The 18,871-nt window shown below is 42.7% G+C and overlaps 1 protein-coding gene and 1 long non-coding RNA gene across 2 annotated transcripts; one reads left to right on the top strand and one right to left on the bottom strand.

Moving 5' to 3' along the window:
* Window positions 1-8,580: 8,580 nt before the first annotated feature.
* Window positions 8,581-11,618, bottom strand: LOC112165415 (wall-associated receptor kinase 2). Its single transcript, XM_024301901.2, has 3 exons — window positions 10,719-11,618; window positions 10,350-10,535; window positions 8,581-9,864 (listed from the first exon to the last, which is right to left on the bottom strand). Exons 1-3 carry the CDS (start codon window positions 11,602-11,604, stop codon window positions 8,843-8,845), a joined length of 2,094 nt encoding a protein of 697 aa, XP_024157669.1. The 5' UTR covers window positions 11,605-11,618; the 3' UTR covers window positions 8,581-8,842.
* Window positions 11,619-12,536: 918 nt separating this feature from the next.
* LOC112165416 lies at window positions 12,537-15,218 on the top strand. Its single transcript, XR_002922840.2, has 4 exons — window positions 12,537-12,794; window positions 14,008-14,183; window positions 14,395-14,499; window positions 14,700-15,218. It is a non-coding gene; the product is annotated as an uncharacterized LOC112165416 (long non-coding RNA).
* Window positions 15,219-18,871: the final 3,653 nt, after the last annotated feature.

Genomic DNA, 18,871 nt, shown 5'->3' on the forward strand with positions numbered 1-18,871 from the left:
ATCCCAATCTACTCATCTCTCCTTTCTATCACAAAAAGGCAGATCAGAATCCACAAACGCAATCCTTCTTCCTGCCTTCCCACTTTGCAAAGTCCATCAATCAGAGTGTTATAGACGATCACATCTAGTTCAGCGGAAACCCCCTTTACCCCTCCACTCATCTTTTCAAACACCTCCAAGGCAGCATCTATTCTCCTAGACTTGCATAACTGATTAATAAGAATACCAAAAGTTATAACATCGGGCTTAATGCCCATCTCTTCCATCTTCGCCATAAGCTCACTCATTCTCTTAAAATCATTAGCTCTTCCCAAAGCTGTCAAAAGCGCATTGCACGAAGCAGCTTCTACAGCACCACCCATCTTCATGACATCATGTAAAACATCCCAAGCAATACAAACCTTCCTATTCCTACACAAAACAATGACCAATTTCGTAAGTATTGTGTTATTTGGAAACACACCATGCTTACCAAATTTCGACACCAACTCCACAATTTCTTCCTCACTGACACTCCTCCCTATCTGCTCTCTCCTCAATAATGAGCCGATCACAACATCGCCGGTAAAGTCATCAACCCGAAACTTTGCTCCTGGGTGAAGCATTTCGTCGAGCACCTTCAATGCATCATCTACTCGCCCAATCTTCAGCAACAACCTAATCACCACATTGCAAATATGAGTAGTTTTCAACCCCAAATGAAGCTCGTTAAACATTGTGAGAGCCTCGTCCTCCATCCCAGCCGCGCCCATGGACCGAACAAGCAGACCTGCGGCCTTGAGATTCAGCGGGACATTCCGGTCCTTGGCCATATTGTAAAGCTCAAAGAGCTTCTTTTCCGAGGTGGGCTCCCGCAATGTGAGCTCCAAAAGGGCCTGGAATGCAGAGGAGAGCAGAGCCTTGGATCCTGGAGGGGTTCCGGCCACGTTTTCGGAGACGTAATTGAAGAATTTGAGGGCTTTGGAGGGAGCGCCAAGGCGACGAGTGATGAGGAAAAGGGAGCGAAGAGAAGGAGAGGTTGAGTTGGGGAAGAGGAGGGTGTGCAGTTGGTCAAAGTTCCAGTCTTTCTCATTGGGAGTTGGAGGACTTGGGTTATGAGGGAATTGTCATCTTGGGGTGGTTGGTTCGGATCGGAATTGGGATTGGTGCAGAGGTGGTTGGTTCGCTTCGCCATCGGAATCCACTTTCATGCATCGCAGGTGCTTCTGGTTCGATCTGCCTTTTTGTGATAGAAAGGAGAGAGGAGTAGATTAGGAAAGGAAGAGAGAGAGAGAGAGAGAGAGCGATCGATCCCAGAAGAAGAAAAAGAAATGAAAAGAAAAAAAATGAATTAATAAAAAAAAGGGTAAATTGGTCATTGCACTTTTTTTAGGGGGCCACGTGCTTGCCACGTCAGCAAACAAACGGAACCGTTAGAGATTTTTGACAGAAATATCACGTTGATGTCAAAATACGACTTTGGGTATCACATTGATACTTTTGAGAGTTCGGGTATCAAATTGGCCTTGGCAGCATAGTTTGGGGACGGTAGCTGAAGTTTTCTCAACTTTAAAACACCTATCTTATGAAATAGGGAAAATTTTACAAGTGGTCACTCAATTATGACTCATTCGATACTTTGGTCACTCAAGTTTCAAATATATCACTTTGGTTACTCAACTATTACATTGTCAATCACTTTAGTCACCCAAGGAGTATTTTTTTTAATGAAAAAAAATTAACAAAGTGACTACAGTGATTGACAGTGTAATAGTTGAGTGACCAAAGTAATATATTTGAAACTTGAGTGACCAAAGTGTCGAATGAGTCATAATTGAGTGACCATTTGTAAAATTCTCTCTATAAAATATGTACTGGTTGAACTTGCTATACTATCCCCAAATTTTACTGATGTACATACCTCCAACAATATGGAGTATTTACTACATCACCAAGCATAAGTAACACCTACTTTGGGACATCCACAAGACATGGCAAGGCCCAACCGAGACATGCATCGTGTAGCCCTATGTTCAGGCTACGCGGCGGTATCCGGAAGTCACAAATCCGCCACCGGGAAGCCACCTTTCCGCCCTTGCCAAGATGCCCCCATAACATAGCTTTCTACATGTTGAATAGACTATAATAGTAACTTTGCTTGTCCCACATCGAAGAACAAGTAAATGAGAAGCATTCCTTCATCTATAAAAGGAATGCCTCCTCCCACAACTCAAGACATTCATTACATCTCTTGTAATCTTGTTAGGCCGCAAGGCTCGACACACTAGTATAGCTTTCAAGTGGACGTAGTCTCCCGCTCATGCGGAGGCGAACCACTATACATCTTGTGTCAATCTCTCTCTCTCTCTCTCTCTCTCTTTCTTTATTTATAGCTAACTAGAGTCCCCTCGGATTCTAACGTTAACATTGGCGCCGTCTGTGGGAAGCCGACACACAAGGGCTTCGTCACCTACCACGAACTTTGACCCGAAAATGTCGAGTCGACGCTCATTCAACATCAAATTGGGTCCGGTCAACGCCCTGCGGGTCCGGTCAACGCCCGGCGGAGCTGGTCAACGCCCAGCGGAGCCGGTCAACGCCCGGCGGAGTCGGTCAACGCCCAACTCACAAAAGTCAACGCCGAACAGGGCTGATCAACATCTGGTCAACGCCCAACAATGGTCAACGACCATCAAAAAAAAAAAAAAAAAAAAAAAAAAAAAAAATTTGGCACATCCCTTCCGCTGGACAACCTCCGCTAGACATCCTTGGCTAGACGCCCTCTGCTGGCCATCCACGGCTGGACGCACCCTCCAAGCATCATCCTCCGCCAGCTCCAATTGACAGCTCGTTGCCATGGCACCCAGCGTTCATTTCTCCGCCAACCACCTCCGCTGGCCAAACGCTCCGCTCCGCCAGCCTCCGGGCACCGCTGGAGGGTCACCGCCGAGCGGCACCGCTGGAAGTTCACCGCCCAACTTCGAAGTTCACCGCTGGAAGTTCACCGCCCAACTTCGAAGTTCACCGCTGGAGGGTCACCGCCGAGCGGCACCGCTGGAGGTTCACCGCCGAGCGGAAGTTCACCGCCCAACTTCGAAGTTCACCGCTGGAAGTTCACCGCCCAACTTCGAAGTTCACCGCTGGAAGTTCACCGCCCAACTTCGAAGTTCACCGCTGGAAGTTCACCGCCCAACTTCGAAGTTCACCGCTGGAGGTTCACCGCTGGAGGGTCACCGCCGAGCGGCACCGCTGGAGGTTCACCGCCGAGCGGAAGTTCACCGCCCAACTTCGAAGTTCACCGCTGGAAGTTCACCGCCCAACTTCGAAGTTCACCGCTGGAAGTTCACCGCCCAACTTCGAAGTTCACCACTGGAGGGTCACCGCCGAGCGGCCCCGCTGGAGGGTCACCACTCGAAGTTCACCGTCGAACTTCACCGCTGGAAGTTCACCGCCCAACTTCGAAGTTCACCGCTGGAGGGTCACCACCGAGCGGCACCGCTGGAAGGTCACCGCTAGGAGTTCACCGCCGAGCACCTCCGCTAGCCTCCAAACCGGCATAAGATAAGTCACCATTTCTTATCTTTTACGTTCTTTCAAATTGAGCTAATGCCATGCCAATCACATGCTTTTACTACTTCTAAGCATGCTTATAGAATATCACACTTGATATGCTTTTACATGCTTCCATAAACTTTTGAGCATGCCAACAACATTTCGTAGATTTGGCAACACTTTCTAGACCTCACATGCTAGATATGCCATGCTTCACATACCGATCTCAATGACCCGTTAGCATATCTACAAAAAATGCAAAAATGATATTAGCATCCACATTACAAGTACATGCTATACACATATGCCATGCTTCTATTTTAATTGCAAAATTAAATAAGTATGGGACACTCAAACAAAATTTTATTACTTGCTCTATGTGTTTATCATTTTTTTTCATTCAAACCGCCAAGCGGTAAGGCAACGCCTCATCATGACAATGACCGCTACGCGGCATTGCAGTCAAGTTTCTCTTCCGAGAAAACAGCTAGGGACTAGTTAACACAGCCCACGGCAGCCATTGATCCGGCAGTTAACCCCGACGCTTGGGTATCTAAGATTGGGCTCGCTACCCAACACCCTCTGCTCCGCGCAGCTCCCCTCATCAAACAATTTTCCGACCATACGGAGGTCTATAGCCAGGAGTGGGGGACTCCCTGGCGGGCCTAGCAGGGGCCCACCCGAAAGGGCAAAAGCGTTCGCTCCAACCAATTCTAGATGGACGACGCACTCGCACTAATTATGCTTGATATACGGCACAAAGCTACGCTTTGGTATCAACCCGCAAGAACACCCTCCTTGACTGGGGACTTCGGGGACTTGTACATACAGCCTAGCATAATTAGCAACGGTCACGCTCATGCCTCAGGGCATCACCTTCGAGCTACCCGTTAAAGCCTCAGCGGCACCGCCACGATTTCGCGCTCGTGCCTCGCGGCACCGCCAGGCTTTCGCGCTTGTGCCTCAGCGGCACCGCCACGATTTCGCGCTCGTGCCTCGCGGCACCGCCAGGCTTTCGCGCTTGTACCTCAGCGGCACCGCCACGATTTCGCGCTCGTGCCTCGCAGCACCGCCAGGCTTTCGCGCTTGTGCCTCAGCGGCACCGCCACTATTTCGCGCTCGTGCCTCGCGGCACCGCCAGGTTTTCGCGCTTGTGCCTCAGCGGCACCGCCAGGCTTTCGCGCTCGTGCCTCAGCGGCACCGCCAGGCTTTCGCGCTCGTGCCTCAGCGGCACCGCCAGGCTTTCGCGCTCGTGCCTCAGCGGCACCGCCACGCTTTCGCACCCGTGCTTCAGCGGCACCGCCACGCTTTCGCGCCCGTGCTTCAGCCGCACCGCCGAGCTACCGCTCACGCCTTCGCGGCACCCTTGAGCTTCCGCTCACGAGCTTCCCGCTCACGCCTTCGCGGCACCCTTGAGCTTCCGCTCACGAGCTTACCGCTCACGCCTTCCCGGCAACCCACGAGCTTACCGCTCACGCCTTCGCGGCACCCTTGAGCTTCCGCTCACGAGCTTACCGCTCACGCCTTCGCGGCACCCTTGAGCTTCCGCTCACGAGCTTACCGCTCATGCCTTCGCGGCACCCTTGAGCTTCCGCTCACGAGCTTCCCGCTCACGCCTCCCCGGCAACCCTTGAGCTTCCGCTCACGAGCTTACCGCTCACGCCTTCGCGGCACCCTTGAGCTTCCGCTCACGAGCTTCCGCTCATGCCTTCCCGGCACCCCGAGCTTCCGCTCATGCCTTCCCGGCACCCCGAGCTTCCGCTCATGCCTCCCCGGCAACCCTTGAGCTTCCGCTCACGAGCTTCCCGCTCACGCCTCCCCGGCAACCCTTGAGCTTCCGCTCACGAGCGCTCACGAGCTTCCGCTCATGCCTTCCCGGCACCCCGAGCTTCCGCTCATGCCTCCCCGGCAACCCTTGAGCTTCCGCTCACGAGCTTCCCGCTCATGCCTTCCCGGCACCCCGAGCTTCCGCTCATGCCTTCCCGGCACCCACGAGCTTCCCGCTCATGCCTCCCCGGCAACCTTTGACCTTTGAGCTTCCGCTCACGAGCTTCCCGCTCATGCCTTCCCGGCACCCCGAGCTTCAGCTCACGCCTCCCCGGCAACCTTTGAGCTTCCGCTCACGAGCTTCCCGCTCACGCCTTCGCGGCACCCTTGAGCTTCCGCTCACGAGCTTCCCGCTCATGCCTTCCCAGCACCCCCGAGCTTACCGCTCATGCCTTCCCGGCAATCCTCGAACTTTACACACGTCTACTCGACACACCACACGTTAATGGAACATTGAATTCTTCTACCATTTGTCGCCCGTGACAAATTGAATTCTTTTCGCGTTCCATTAATATGAGCGACAACCAAACAAACTTAAGCGTTCACGTATTCATCATTCACGAATTACAAACGTTTACCTTCGCAGCGCTCATACAACTTACATTTATCATATGCAATCCATATGCTCACACGACCATACGCGCTCTCGAGTTTGTACGTCATATTTGATCGTACTCGGCGCCATACATCAACATGTATCACGCACCCCATACGTTCATTTATGCCAACGCATATCATTGCAACTCATATTTGTTGCCCAATGCAACGAGCATTCTACATATGCCTGTTTTTTGTCTTTGTTGTGCAGGTTAACGAGTCCCTTCTTGCTTACGGAGTTCGGGGACTTGTAGGGGCTCCGTGCCGCCCGGTTACTTATGCTTGATGACTTCGTGGTTATAACTCCCCAACCAAGAAGCTCCTCTTACTCGGGGTCATAATTGAGTGACCATTTGTAAAATTCTCCCTATAAAATATGTACTGGTTGAACTTGCTATACTATCCCCAAATTTTACTGATGTACATACCTCTAACAATATGGAGTATTTACTACATCACCAAGCATAAGTAACACCTACTTTGGGACATCCACAAGACATGGCAAGGCCCAACCGAGACATGCATCGTGTAGCCCTATGTTCAGGCTACGCGGCGGTATCCGGAAGTCACAAATCCGCCACCGGGAAGCCACCTTTCCGCCCTTGCCAAGATGCCCCCATAACATAGCTTTCTACATGTTGAATAGACTATAATAGTAACTTTGCTTGTCCCACATCGAAGAACAAGTAAATGAGAAGCATTCCTTCATCTATAAAAGGAATGCCTCCTCCCACAACTCAAGACATTCATTACATCTCTTGTAATCTTGTTAGGCCGCAAGGCTCGACACACTAGTATAGCTTTCAAGTGGACGTAGTCTCCCGCTCATGCGGAGGCGAACCACTATACATCTTGTGTCAATCTCTCTCTCTCTCTCTCTCTCTCTTTCTTTATTTATAGCTAACTAGAGTCCCCTCGGATTCTAACGTTAACAACTGAAATTAACGTGCCTAGATGAATCTTTTCACAATTGGTGTGTTTTGTTTTTCAGCTGTGTTTTCTTTCCGATAGACTTCTACTTTATATAGATTTGTGTGCTTATACATTGATTAGACCAGTTCGATAAATTAATATTCTTATTTCAAGTTAGCTTACAACTCTAAGGAGCTCGTCAGCTGGTGACATTTCGATTCATTAATGTACTGTGCAACTCCCTGGCAACTTCTGTCATGCCTACAATAAACATAATTGAGAATCCGGATCCGCTTTACAGAGCTCTATCTTTTGAAACCACGTCTCTTCATCTTAAAACACAAAAGACTGAGAGTGAAAGGTTTTTCTATCCAATCGAATACCAATGTTAAGGCCCAAAAGCCCAAACTCAATACCGATGGGCCTAATAGGATCTGAACAGAGACCGTCTCCGATACTTCCTTCCCGTACGGAGGAACAAAACAAGCGGGGGACCACAACCGTCGACCTTTCGTCTCCTCCTCCCTGGGTCTCGCAGCCAAATCCACTGGCGGATCCACATAGTTGATGGGGAGGGCTCAAGCCCGCCCTAAAATTTTGAAGAAAAAAAATTTCTATATATAGTATCATTAAAATGTTGTCGTTTTGATGTTGAAGCCCACCCAAAAATAATTAGGGACCAGTCTCCAGTCTCCTCTTCGTCCATTAATTCCATTACTCATTAGAAATTGAGCCCTCATTTTCTTCTTCTCTAAGGTTTTTCACTCTAGTTTCTATAGCCTATCAGTCACCGCTTGTTTTCTTCCAAATATTCTCGCCTCTCGGCCTTCGTTGACGTCAATACAATACGATACTTCTTATATTTGTACATAGTTATACCGAAAAAAAGTTTGGGCTTCGCCCAAAAAAAGACACTTGAATATCTAGCCCACCCCATTTTCTAATCCTAGATCCGCCACTGGCCAAATCCCATCTCCTAATATCAAAGGTTTGTAATTTCTATACAGCAGTGTTTTTGTTAGTATGATACGAGTTTCTGAGGAAACTGATGACCGGAAACTAAACTGGAACTTTGCAGGTTATCCCACTCTGTTTCTGTTTCAATGGTGTATTCCCCCAACTCTGACTACATTGCAGTAAGCACTTCAGCTTCTCGCTGAGTTCAGCTTTTTGATTATATGTAAATACATACTTTTGCTTTCTCGTTGGTCCGTGATTCATTCTTCATTAGATTGAATGGGGAAGCTTTAAATCTGTAAATTGCATGGCTTCTATTGTCATACTATCTTCGTTGTCGGAAAGATGATATTTTGACAAGGATTACCTTTTGCAGGCACGCTGACTCATATTGTATGAGATTTCCCAAGGCAAGGTTCTAGATGAAGGGGGCGGTCCAACTTACTTGTCTGTTAATTTGGTTCCAGTCCTTGAAATGGCTACTATTTGATCAGGAAGTCCCTCACTATTAGTAGAATGATGAACTATATATGTTGAGTAAATTAATCATAGGAATGCCTGTTCATGATGATAGTCTACACCCTTGATTAGGATGTACAGTTCAAAATTAAGCTTAAAAATCAATACTGTTATATGCCTGCTTGTTTTATTGCATTGCGAACAAAATGTAGGGAAAGAATTCATAACAACATCTATATAAGACACACTTAATTTACATTCTCATTAACAGTATGCTTACATACGCTTATTTGATAAGGCACTGCTAGAAATGAAACAAGGATTACAACCGTCCCTAAAGATACGTGGTATATAAATCATGAGGAACAGTGGAACACGCCAACTATCGTCCATCACCACGTGGCATCAACATCTGGATTTGCATGCTGTCATAACCAGTAGTTAAACCACTAGAATTGCGATCACCTCCTCTAACATCCATAACATAACTGTCTGAAGGTGACCCAAGCAAGTACTCATTCTCCTCTGGACAAAACATGGCATTCTTTCCCCATGGATGCTATGCCGTAATTGTCATTCCCTCTAACTCCATGGCAACTTCTTTCATGGTAGGCCTTTCCTCCCCTTTTACCCTCAAACATCTTTTTGCGAGACTCGCCACGTTTTCTACTGTCTCAATGTTTCCCTCATTCACTATGGCATCATCAAGAATTTGTTTTAAGCAATCTTCATCCATGGAAGAAACAAAGATGCTTGCTAAGCATCTATCATTAGAAAATGCCACTTTGCTTGTTAGTAGCTCCACTAGGACAACTCCAAAGCTGTAGACATCACTTTTTTCTGTTAGTTGGTTTGACTGCAAATATTCTGGGTCTAGGTAGCCAAATGTCCCGAGCACTAAAGTTTGTATTTCATTTTGACCTGAAGGAACCAACCGTGAAGCTCCAAAGTCCGACACTTTAGCTGTATAATTATCATCTAGGAGTATATTTGCTGCTTTCACATCTCGATGTATGATTGGCGTGGATATAGAGGAGTGTAAGTATGCTAGTGCTCCTGCTGTTTCAACAGCTATCTTCATTCGTAGTTCGAATGACAGTAGTGATCTTTTTCTATGAATGTGCTCATATAAAGTGCCATGGGTGACAAACTCATATACTAGTAAAGGTACTGCTGTCTCTAAACAACAACCTAGTAGCTTCACCACATTTCTGTGGTTGATTTGGGAAAGAACAACCACCTCATTAACAAGCTGTTCACTCTGGATCGAGGTACCACCTTTGGACTTCTTTATGGCAACCACTTTGTTGTCAAGTAGTACCCCTTTATAAACTGTTCCGTAGCCTCCTTCTCCAAGGACTCTACTCTCATGGTAATTGTTTGTTGCCTTCTCTAGTTCTTCTGTGGTGAATATTTTTGTTGTCTCCACTGAGCCTCCATTATTAGCGAGTTTCTGTAGTAACAATAAGCCACCATTCTCTTTAAAGTACTTTTCTTTGAGTTTCATGAATTTTCTTTTCTTTATTCCGCAACATATCCATGAAATTCCAACAAATAGAACTAAGAAGCCGCCAGTTACACCTGCACATATATAGCAACAATCAATAATAATGGTGGTTATTGAGGCAAAACAGACTTTATTTCTAATGGCGATATAGGGAGATTTGTTATAATGGGCTCGCAATGAAATTCTTTAGTTTTTTTTATTTGTTTCTTCTTAATTAGTAAATATTTTAGATCAATCAAACTTTCTACGCTTTTAAAAGGTCAGTAGTATAAGCAGGGGAAAACATCTATAGGTAAAAGCTTCTTCCAATATATATTCAAATCACTGAAAAGGAAACAGAATACTTAGTCCGCAAATTTAATGCATATTCTCTCTCTCTTTTTTAATTTCTGTTTTAAGAAATAGACATGAGAACTTCAGTTTGGGTCAAATTTAGCTGAAGGTAAATGAATTTGTGTGCATAATTGCTCAAATAAAGTTTAGGTTAGACTTTAGGCTTTAGGCTTTAGGCTATGATCATATGATGCGTGTAGCGTGCTATTATGGAAATTGTACATACTCAATGATACAATAAGCAGGAGCAGGAGCGTGGTCTTTGGTTGATTTTTAGGAACCTCCTTAATACAACTTTGATTATTGGTTCCATTGCTTCTGTACCCTTTGTCACACAAACAAGAGTAACTTCCAGGTGAATTTTCACACCTTCCATTGGTGCATGGGTTTGAAACCTTGCACTCGTCAATATCTGAAAAGAAAACCAGGAAAACTCATTTGTGTACAATCAGGTAAATTCCCAAATTTGAGCTTTAATTTCCTGCTGCAGCAACTGAATCACACAAACACACACCCTCAAATATATTAAATACAAAAAAATTAAATGAAAAGTGCGCACACACATACACTATAAATTGTTATTTGCATATTTCACCTTGGCATCCATCAGGAAGGTAGGGGTTCCCTTGATAACCCGGCTGGCATTGACAAATATAACCAGATAGCTCATCGCTGATGGTCCGATTGACACACTTACTATTTGCCTTGCATGCATAATCATCTTTCTTTTGAGCTTCATCACATGGCCCTTCCCCAATTTCCCAATTAAGAATCATGGGAAGCTTTTCAGTGTTGGAGAGGTCTTTAAAACTTGTATTCGGGGAAAACGTAAACTCGTCTTTTTCCACAAAGAAGGCATAGCTGCATCGATTGAACTCCAGTATGTATGTATGATTATAGTAGCTAGCCAGTGTGAGAGTGCAGTTCTCAAGTCCTCTAGGGATGTCAGTTTGGCAACACCCAACCCCGGAGCAAGACTGTTCAACGCTGTCAAGGTTGTCACACATGGACATGCATCCGGTCATGATGTTCCTCTCTTCGTCTGCACGGTAACCTCTGAAAAGTGCATAAGTATCGCAACCAACGGCAATGAACTTGTTTCTAGTATGAGAGACGGTGAAAGGAGGCACGGTGAGCAATGGTTTGTCGGACTCAGTCGGGCCCTGGCTGTCGTAGCAATCGTAGGCTACGTAGTGCATTATTTGCATCTCACCTTCAGCCAGGTATATGTTGTTAATAACGATGGGACTATCCTCCCACGTTGCTGTCGGGGGTTTAGTGGATGTGTTACAACTAACAGAAAAGTTTTCTGTCATGTAACAATCAGGCTCTATGCCAAATGGATATGGAATGGTGAGGTTGCCACAGCGGTCAGTGCAGCCAGGCTTGGCTTGAGGCAGGACGGCTTCAGCTGCTACTGCTTCTTCGGCCGCGGCCGCAAATGTGAAGAGAACCAGTACCGCTACCAGTATGAATTGCATACTTAGTAACCTGCTTGCACCAATTGATTTAGTACTCAAATTGAGAGGTGTAAATGTATAAACTGTATTTCTTACGAGTGAAGTTATGCTTGCAAGCCTCGCTTTTTGTAGACAAATAGAAGGAAGACTTGGTAATGAAATGTCTTGGTCGTCCCTCTTAATTACTTCCCGAACCCACTCGTATGTATTTTATGTATTAATTTAGATGCAAGCAGTAAATAGAGTTAGAGATTATATCAATGAGACAATGAGTGATGGCGTACGTCCTCAAAGTCAAGCACAGGTGGTGAGATCAATCGGTCTCAAATTTTGCCCCCTCAGCCAAGCCAGAATAATGTCCATTAGGGACCCTACTGCGTACGTGTGATTTGTTTTCTGATTAGGCAAAAATTATTTTTGTTCAAGTACGTTGATATGGTACATATCTTTCAATTTGAGCGAAAATTTGCACCCGCATGAGCCATAGGTGCATTAGCTCAACCTACTCGAGTTGAGAAAGGAGTCGTGGTTAAGATTTCAGTAATGTTAGGTGAACCACTTTTTGGAGAACTATTTAGAGCCCACTTTAGGTGACAGCTTATGTGGCGTATCCATATCATTAAAGCATAATTTCTGATTTTTATATTTCTATGTTTTCTTAATTACAAAAATTCCTTTTTTTTCTTTTTTCTTTTTTACTTTTTTTATTGGGCAAAATATTGTTTAGTACCCTGTAGTTTGGGTCGAACATCAACTCAGTCCCTCGACTTTCAATTTCATCAAAAACACTCCCACACTACCATTTCTCGTCTAATAGATCATTCCGTTATAATTTCGTCTAATTCAGCCGTTAAACTGCTGACATGCAGTTCTGACGCAGCACAAGTGGGTCCCACATGAAAGTCAAATTCCCAAAATGACCCTGCCTCTATTCTAACCCATATCAGAGCCTCAAATCCTATTGCGGCTCCCCATTACGTGACCCAAACCCCTAACACAGTCTCAAATCAAGCCTGTTTGGAGAAAGTAAAAAAATCTGGAGAAAACATAAAGAATCGAATGCGCGAAGAAGAAGAAGGCTAATATGATTGAAAGCGACACCCAAAAGATCGATAAGGAGAAGGTTAATTGAAAGCTGGAGAAGATTTAGACATGGCCGACAACGTGCTCGAAGTGAAAAACAAAGGATGGAGATGAAATCCCTCATTACGGTGAGTTTGTGTCTTGGGTTTTGCATTATGGTGGTCAAATCTTTAGGGTTTAGGGATTAAAGAGTTTCAGGTTTAAGGTTTGAAATTAGGGTTCCAAATTTCGAAATTGGGAAAAAGGGTTTCTGGATTTCGTTTCAAATCTTGAAAATTGGGATTAAAGGGCTTCGGTGTTAGAGTTTGAGGTTGAGGGTTTCAAAATTTCAGAATTGGATTTAGAAGATATATAGGATTTAGGTCCTCATACCAATTTTTGGTTATTGTTGCTGTATTTTTCTGATATTTTCATATTTTAGCTGCTGAAAGTTAGTGTACTTTTATGATCTTTTCATACTTTGTCTTCATTTGTTTTATTATGCAAGGTGAATATGTCTGTGGATTGCCATTTTGGTTGGATTGTTATGTTTACAACTGTGCCTGTCTAACTTAATTCCTGTCATGGGTTTTATCTCTATGTTCCCTACGTGTTAGCTCACATGTTCCCTACGTGTTTTGGGCATGGGTGTTATCTCTTCTTTGTTTTTGTTTGTTCTTGGTTCCAAGTTTTATTGCAATTACTTCTGTTCGAAAAAAAAAAAAAAACTTAATTCCTGTCACAGAGGCTCCGTCTTGTTGAAATATTTGACATAGAGCAACTTCAGATGCTCTATGCCACGTCTTTGATTGGTGGGTTACTTTCTTCTTGCTTTGGGTATATAATCACATATGCCATGATGTAGATTATTGAACTTCATATCTACTTTCAGAGGGCCATCCACTCTGGCGACTTTCATAGTTGTTTATGCCTTGTTTGGGCCAACATGTCCTGGAATTTATGATCAAGGTAGAGGTGTCTATAATCTATTTTACCCAATATGTTAATAAAATACCCTATCTTCACTTTTCATTGTTTTTCATTTCCTGACATGTTTATCTTACAAGTTGGAGCCTGTTTTGTGTCACTAACTTAAAACCAACCATGGCTATGCACGGGTTTTCCTTTGCTTTTCCTATTCCTAGCCAGTATACAGATTGCGTTCATGATAGAGAAGGTATTCTATTGACATTGTTTTGTTTTTTGTTTTTGTTTTCTTTTTGCTTTAAAGAATTTGCAAGCTTTAATTATTTAACGCTATTGCCTTGATGGAACTACACCAGTTACTTTTCGCTTGGCATCTTTTGTTGCTGTTCTGTTGTTCATTATGTGCATTTGCTTATGGTTTCCTCTTTTCTACAGGATGTTTGGACTGAATTGGGCCATCCTTGTGGGATACATCAAAAGCAGGTATTGTTGATGTGATGTCTAAATGCCAAGTTGCTTGGGTCGTCCTTCTGGTAGAGTTATACGTTTTGCATGAGGTAAATAATTGCACGCACAAGATTACACCAAGTACAAAGTGGGAGCATGTAAAGGTAAAATTGCTTTTTACAATATAGGACTGTATCTAGAATCATTGGTATTTAAAAACTGTTAAATAAAAACTTCAAATAGTGGACTAAGGATTTGGGTTAGATGCCTTCATACCTCCTAGTGTACTGCATGATGTTACATTACCCTTTTTGAACTGGGTTTATTGAAGTGCATGATTGAGACTACGGTCGTAACAAAAGATCTTTCTCACAGGAAATTCTTAGGGATTGTGGTCGAGCTGCCATCCACACACAAGGTTCTACAAGCAATCCGTTTGGATCTACTTTTGTACATGGTTAACAAAACATTGCACTTGAGGTGAGTTGAGCTCTTAATTCATCTAGTTTATGTTGTCAATCCCCATTCTGCAGCACGAAACCAAAGCTGTAATTGGTAGTGCATCAATTACTTTTATGCCAATCTCCAAGTCCTGTAGTGCATCAATTTATTTGCTTATTTTCCAAGGCAGTATGGTTGTGCATGAGGTTGCTAATAAAATATTTGTTTATAATTTACAGGTGATGAAGAATGGTTACATTGCAACAGTGAGTCTCTTTCAGTCATGACGGTGATAAAATGGTTGAATTGAAGGCATCCAGAAAAGCTGTTGCTGCCAGAACTTCTACCTGTACCAAAGTTGCTGCTGCCACAAATTCTAAGTCCACCAAAGCTGCTGCCACTGCCACATCTACCTCAACAACCACAAGGCCTCCTACATCCGGTAAAGTATCAAAGGACCAAGCTCCAACACCTTCCAGATCATCTCAGAGGATTAGGCAGAATTCCAAACAAGGGGGAAAGTAAGAGGAACTTTGAGGAATGATAAGCAAGCCTAACATTTTTCATTTTTTTGTGCAACCTTGGTGTGTGCTACCTAGGTTGCTGGCTCTAATTTGTTGGGAGGATGATTAGAGCTATTTGAAAGGCAAACATTTGGGCTGCTTATTTTTTGGGTATTTTAAGAATGATGTTGTTAAACTTCAAATGAAGAGTGGGTGTTGCTTTCGGAATCAATAGCAGATTAGTACTTTGCAATGTATATTGATTACTTTGAAGTCAATGTTGTTACTTTGGAATGTATAAGTCAATGTTCTTACTTTGTGTGCAATTCTGCATATAGATTATTATGGGTGGGAACATATAGGCGTAATGGTTTTTTTCTTTTTTGTTGGCTCAAAAATTTAGGCATAATGGTGTTTGGGGCTGCCATATGGGTTAGAATAGAGTCAGGGTTATTTTGGGTAATTGGCTTCTATGTGGGCCCCACTTGTGCTGAGTTGGAATGCCATGTCAGTAAGTTAACGGTTAAATTTAACGGAATGATGACGAAAAATGATAGTGTGAGGGGTGTTTTTGATGAAATTAAAAGTCGAGAGACTGAATTGATGTTCGACCCAAACCACAGGGTACTAAAGAGTATTTAGCCCTTTTTGATTTTATCTTTTAAACCCTATTTTTTTTCTTTGTGATATTATCTGGGCAACGTCTTCTCTATAAGACGTTTTCTTTTCTCCTCCTCTCACCCCTCCTCTACCCTCTCACCTTTTCTTCAATTGATCAACGCCTTCTCAATTTGATCTCGGTTTCTTCACAAGTATCATCAACCAATATCAAATTGAGAAGGCGTTGATCAATTGAACTAACCATGTTTTGGCAGAGGGTTTGTTGACGATACTTGCGAGAAAACCGATATCAAATTGAGAAGGCGTTGATCAATTGAAGAAGGGTTGAGGAGGGGTGAGAGGAAGAGAAAAGAAAACAACGTCTGATAGAGAAGACATTGCCCAGATAATATCACAAAGAAAAAAAAAATAAAGTTTAAAAGATAAAATCAAGAAAGTAAAAAAGACAAAAAGAAAAAAAAGGAATTTTTGTAATTAAGAAAACATAGAAATATAAAAATCAGAAATTATGCTTTAATGATATGGATACGCCACATAAGCTGCTGCCACCTAAGGTGGGCTCTAGGTGGTTCCCCAAAAAGTAGTTCACCTAGCATTACTCTATGATGAAAAGACGAAATAATCTTATTTATATGGTCTCCATCTGATTTTAACAGTAATTTGATCGAATTTGGTCTTTAATTTTTTGTTTTTTTAACACATATCACTATAGATGACTGGCGGGGATATGAGTAATTAAAACCAAAAATTTCATCGATAATTTTATGCAACTAACGAATTATTCTGTGTAAATTTGACAAGTCGTTTTCCGTTTTAGTTGATGACCTTGGTAACAAGTTGTAGTAGTAGTTGCAACTTGTTTTGCTTTACTAGTTTATGTCAATTTCTAGACATTAAGATCATGTCAAGCTGCCAATTAAGTAGATTTAAGTTGTCTTAAACGAAATTTTCCTCTCGCAATACGTAGATGACTGCTGGAAATCCTCCTTGGAAGATCTAGAGGGTATGATCGACAGCATGCGTATTCAAGTTAATGTCGAGATAATTGATTAATTACCACATTGGAAGTGAAGTGTTGTCCAGAATATTAATTTCAATGTATACTACTTTGCATGTTTTATGATATTATCATCATGCATGTGTTCTTAACTTGCATATTTTCTTTTCCATTTGAGTTGAATTAGTACTTCAAGCGAGGTTCGAAATTTTAGTACTTCGAAAATTTCAAGTGTCGATGAAAATTTCAATATATTTCTGTTAATATGGTACTCAAAAACTAGTTTAAAAAATATTTTAAATATCACTCTAATATATGTAAGAAACTAAGAACCAATTACAAAAAAAAATTGAAATTTTCTAAGGTTGCGCACAAAAACTCTTATTTTCTAAGGTTGCTGCTTATAAAAACTCTGGTTTCCTCTTTTGTCTAAGGCCTAGGAGGAGTATTGGCATCAAATAGTTGTATTATTGATGATGAGTAAAGCAGTATTCCCTAGTCAGCCTTTCGTAGTCATGACATGGGAAGTTTCTGGACAACTTCATTCTATGCTCTAGCTAGCTTTCTTTTCAAGACTACTGGGTCGTCCCAGGTTATTTCCTGAAAATTAATAAGGGATAATGCTCATACACCCCGATTCTACCAAAATACTTCCCCAAAACCCCAGCTAATTATTTCCTTTCCCTTTCACACAAGTATCTGTCTCTTTCTTTCTCACTTGCACAAACTCTCACTTTTTCTTCCAGCTGTACCCTTGTGATGTTTATATATATTTAATATTTCTGTTACGATTATGAAACGTGGTGGGCCCATTCTCAAAATTATTTAAACAGAAGTCTGTTAGTTTTCATCTTCCATTCAAAAGATAAACAGTACGATTTACTATTCATAATTTCGATCGTTGACAGACTCGAATTAGTAGCTATCTGCAAACATACTGAAAAAGAACTGCAAACAGAAAAAGAAAAATTGAGAAAATTGAAGGCTTATAGAGATAATCTTAATAGAGAATCCCCCAACTATTGGGATATCATTTATAGACTTCAAAATAGAATTTATAAAATAGAAGAAGAGATAGAAAATCTCTTATATGTTCGGAAAGAGGAACAAAAACCTCTTGATTACTTGAGCATTGGTTAGATCCGCACCCAACTGGTATCAGAGCTTGTAAAAGGCTCAAAGGAGAACCCCTCCTTAATGGGGACAATGTCCGAATTGTTACTAGAGAAAATAAATTCTCTACTAAAAGCTTCTGATGAGAAATATCAGAAGATGTTACTAGAAATATCTAGATGTCAGTCGACACTAGAAACAATACCTGCTATAATCCACCAATTAGAAAGATTGGAAAACAAACTGGATTATATCAAAGATCTTCCAAAAACGGAAGAAGAAAGACTGACAAGTGTCAGTAGAAAAATCAAAGAACAGCAAAAAACGCTGGAAACTATACTGAAGGACAAGAAATTGCCTACAGTAAAAAAGAAGACTAATGGATTCAAACCATTAGAGAAACCAGACTCAAATCGTGTTCCTAACATGATTTTTCTGGAACCATCTACTAGTCAGACTAGTATCCGGTATGAAAATCCGGAGAATACAGAAAAAAGAGAAATGAAGATGTTAAGCATCTTTGGAAAAAAGAAAGGAGTTCAACTCTTAAATTCTGAAGAATTTGAATACAATGAAATCGAGCATGAGGTAAAAAACTCCTCAATTCCAAAGCTAGATTTCAAACAGATCTACCGACGGGGAACATTTGACCTGATGGACAGCCATCATTTCAAAATACTTGAATTCACAACCCCCTCAACAACAGGAGAAACAGATCTCTTGATGATCACCCCTGCTGAAGTTGCCAGAGCACAAGCAAAGCAATACCAATTTATGCACATTGGAGCAGTCCAAGTCGGCATAAAACTATTGGCAAGAGAAGGCATCAACTGTTCAGTCCTATGTGTCCTGCAAGACAACAGATTGACAGACTTCCAAGCTAGTCTGTTGGGAACTCTAGAAGCATCACTATGCAACCAAGTAGCATATTTCAACTGCTTCCCCAACTTTTCAACCAGCTTGAAGGATGCAGCCCACTGCCTCAGACTGAGAGTCAAGACAGACGGGATCTCAATGAAAGAAGAAATGCAAGAATTGGCAATAGTATACAGAGTGTACTATAAACTGATGAGCACCACAGTGGAACCAAAGACAAGGATCTCCAACATCCCTGGTCTCACTACTGGATTCCTCACCAGCCAGAAAAACCATTCACAGCAGATTCATAAGGTTGCTT

The sequence above is a fragment of the Rosa chinensis genome, chromosome 5 (genome assembly GCF_002994745.2).
Source record: "Rosa chinensis cultivar Old Blush chromosome 5, RchiOBHm-V2, whole genome shotgun sequence".
NCBI classification, from domain to species: domain Eukaryota; kingdom Viridiplantae; phylum Streptophyta; class Magnoliopsida; order Rosales; family Rosaceae; genus Rosa; species Rosa chinensis.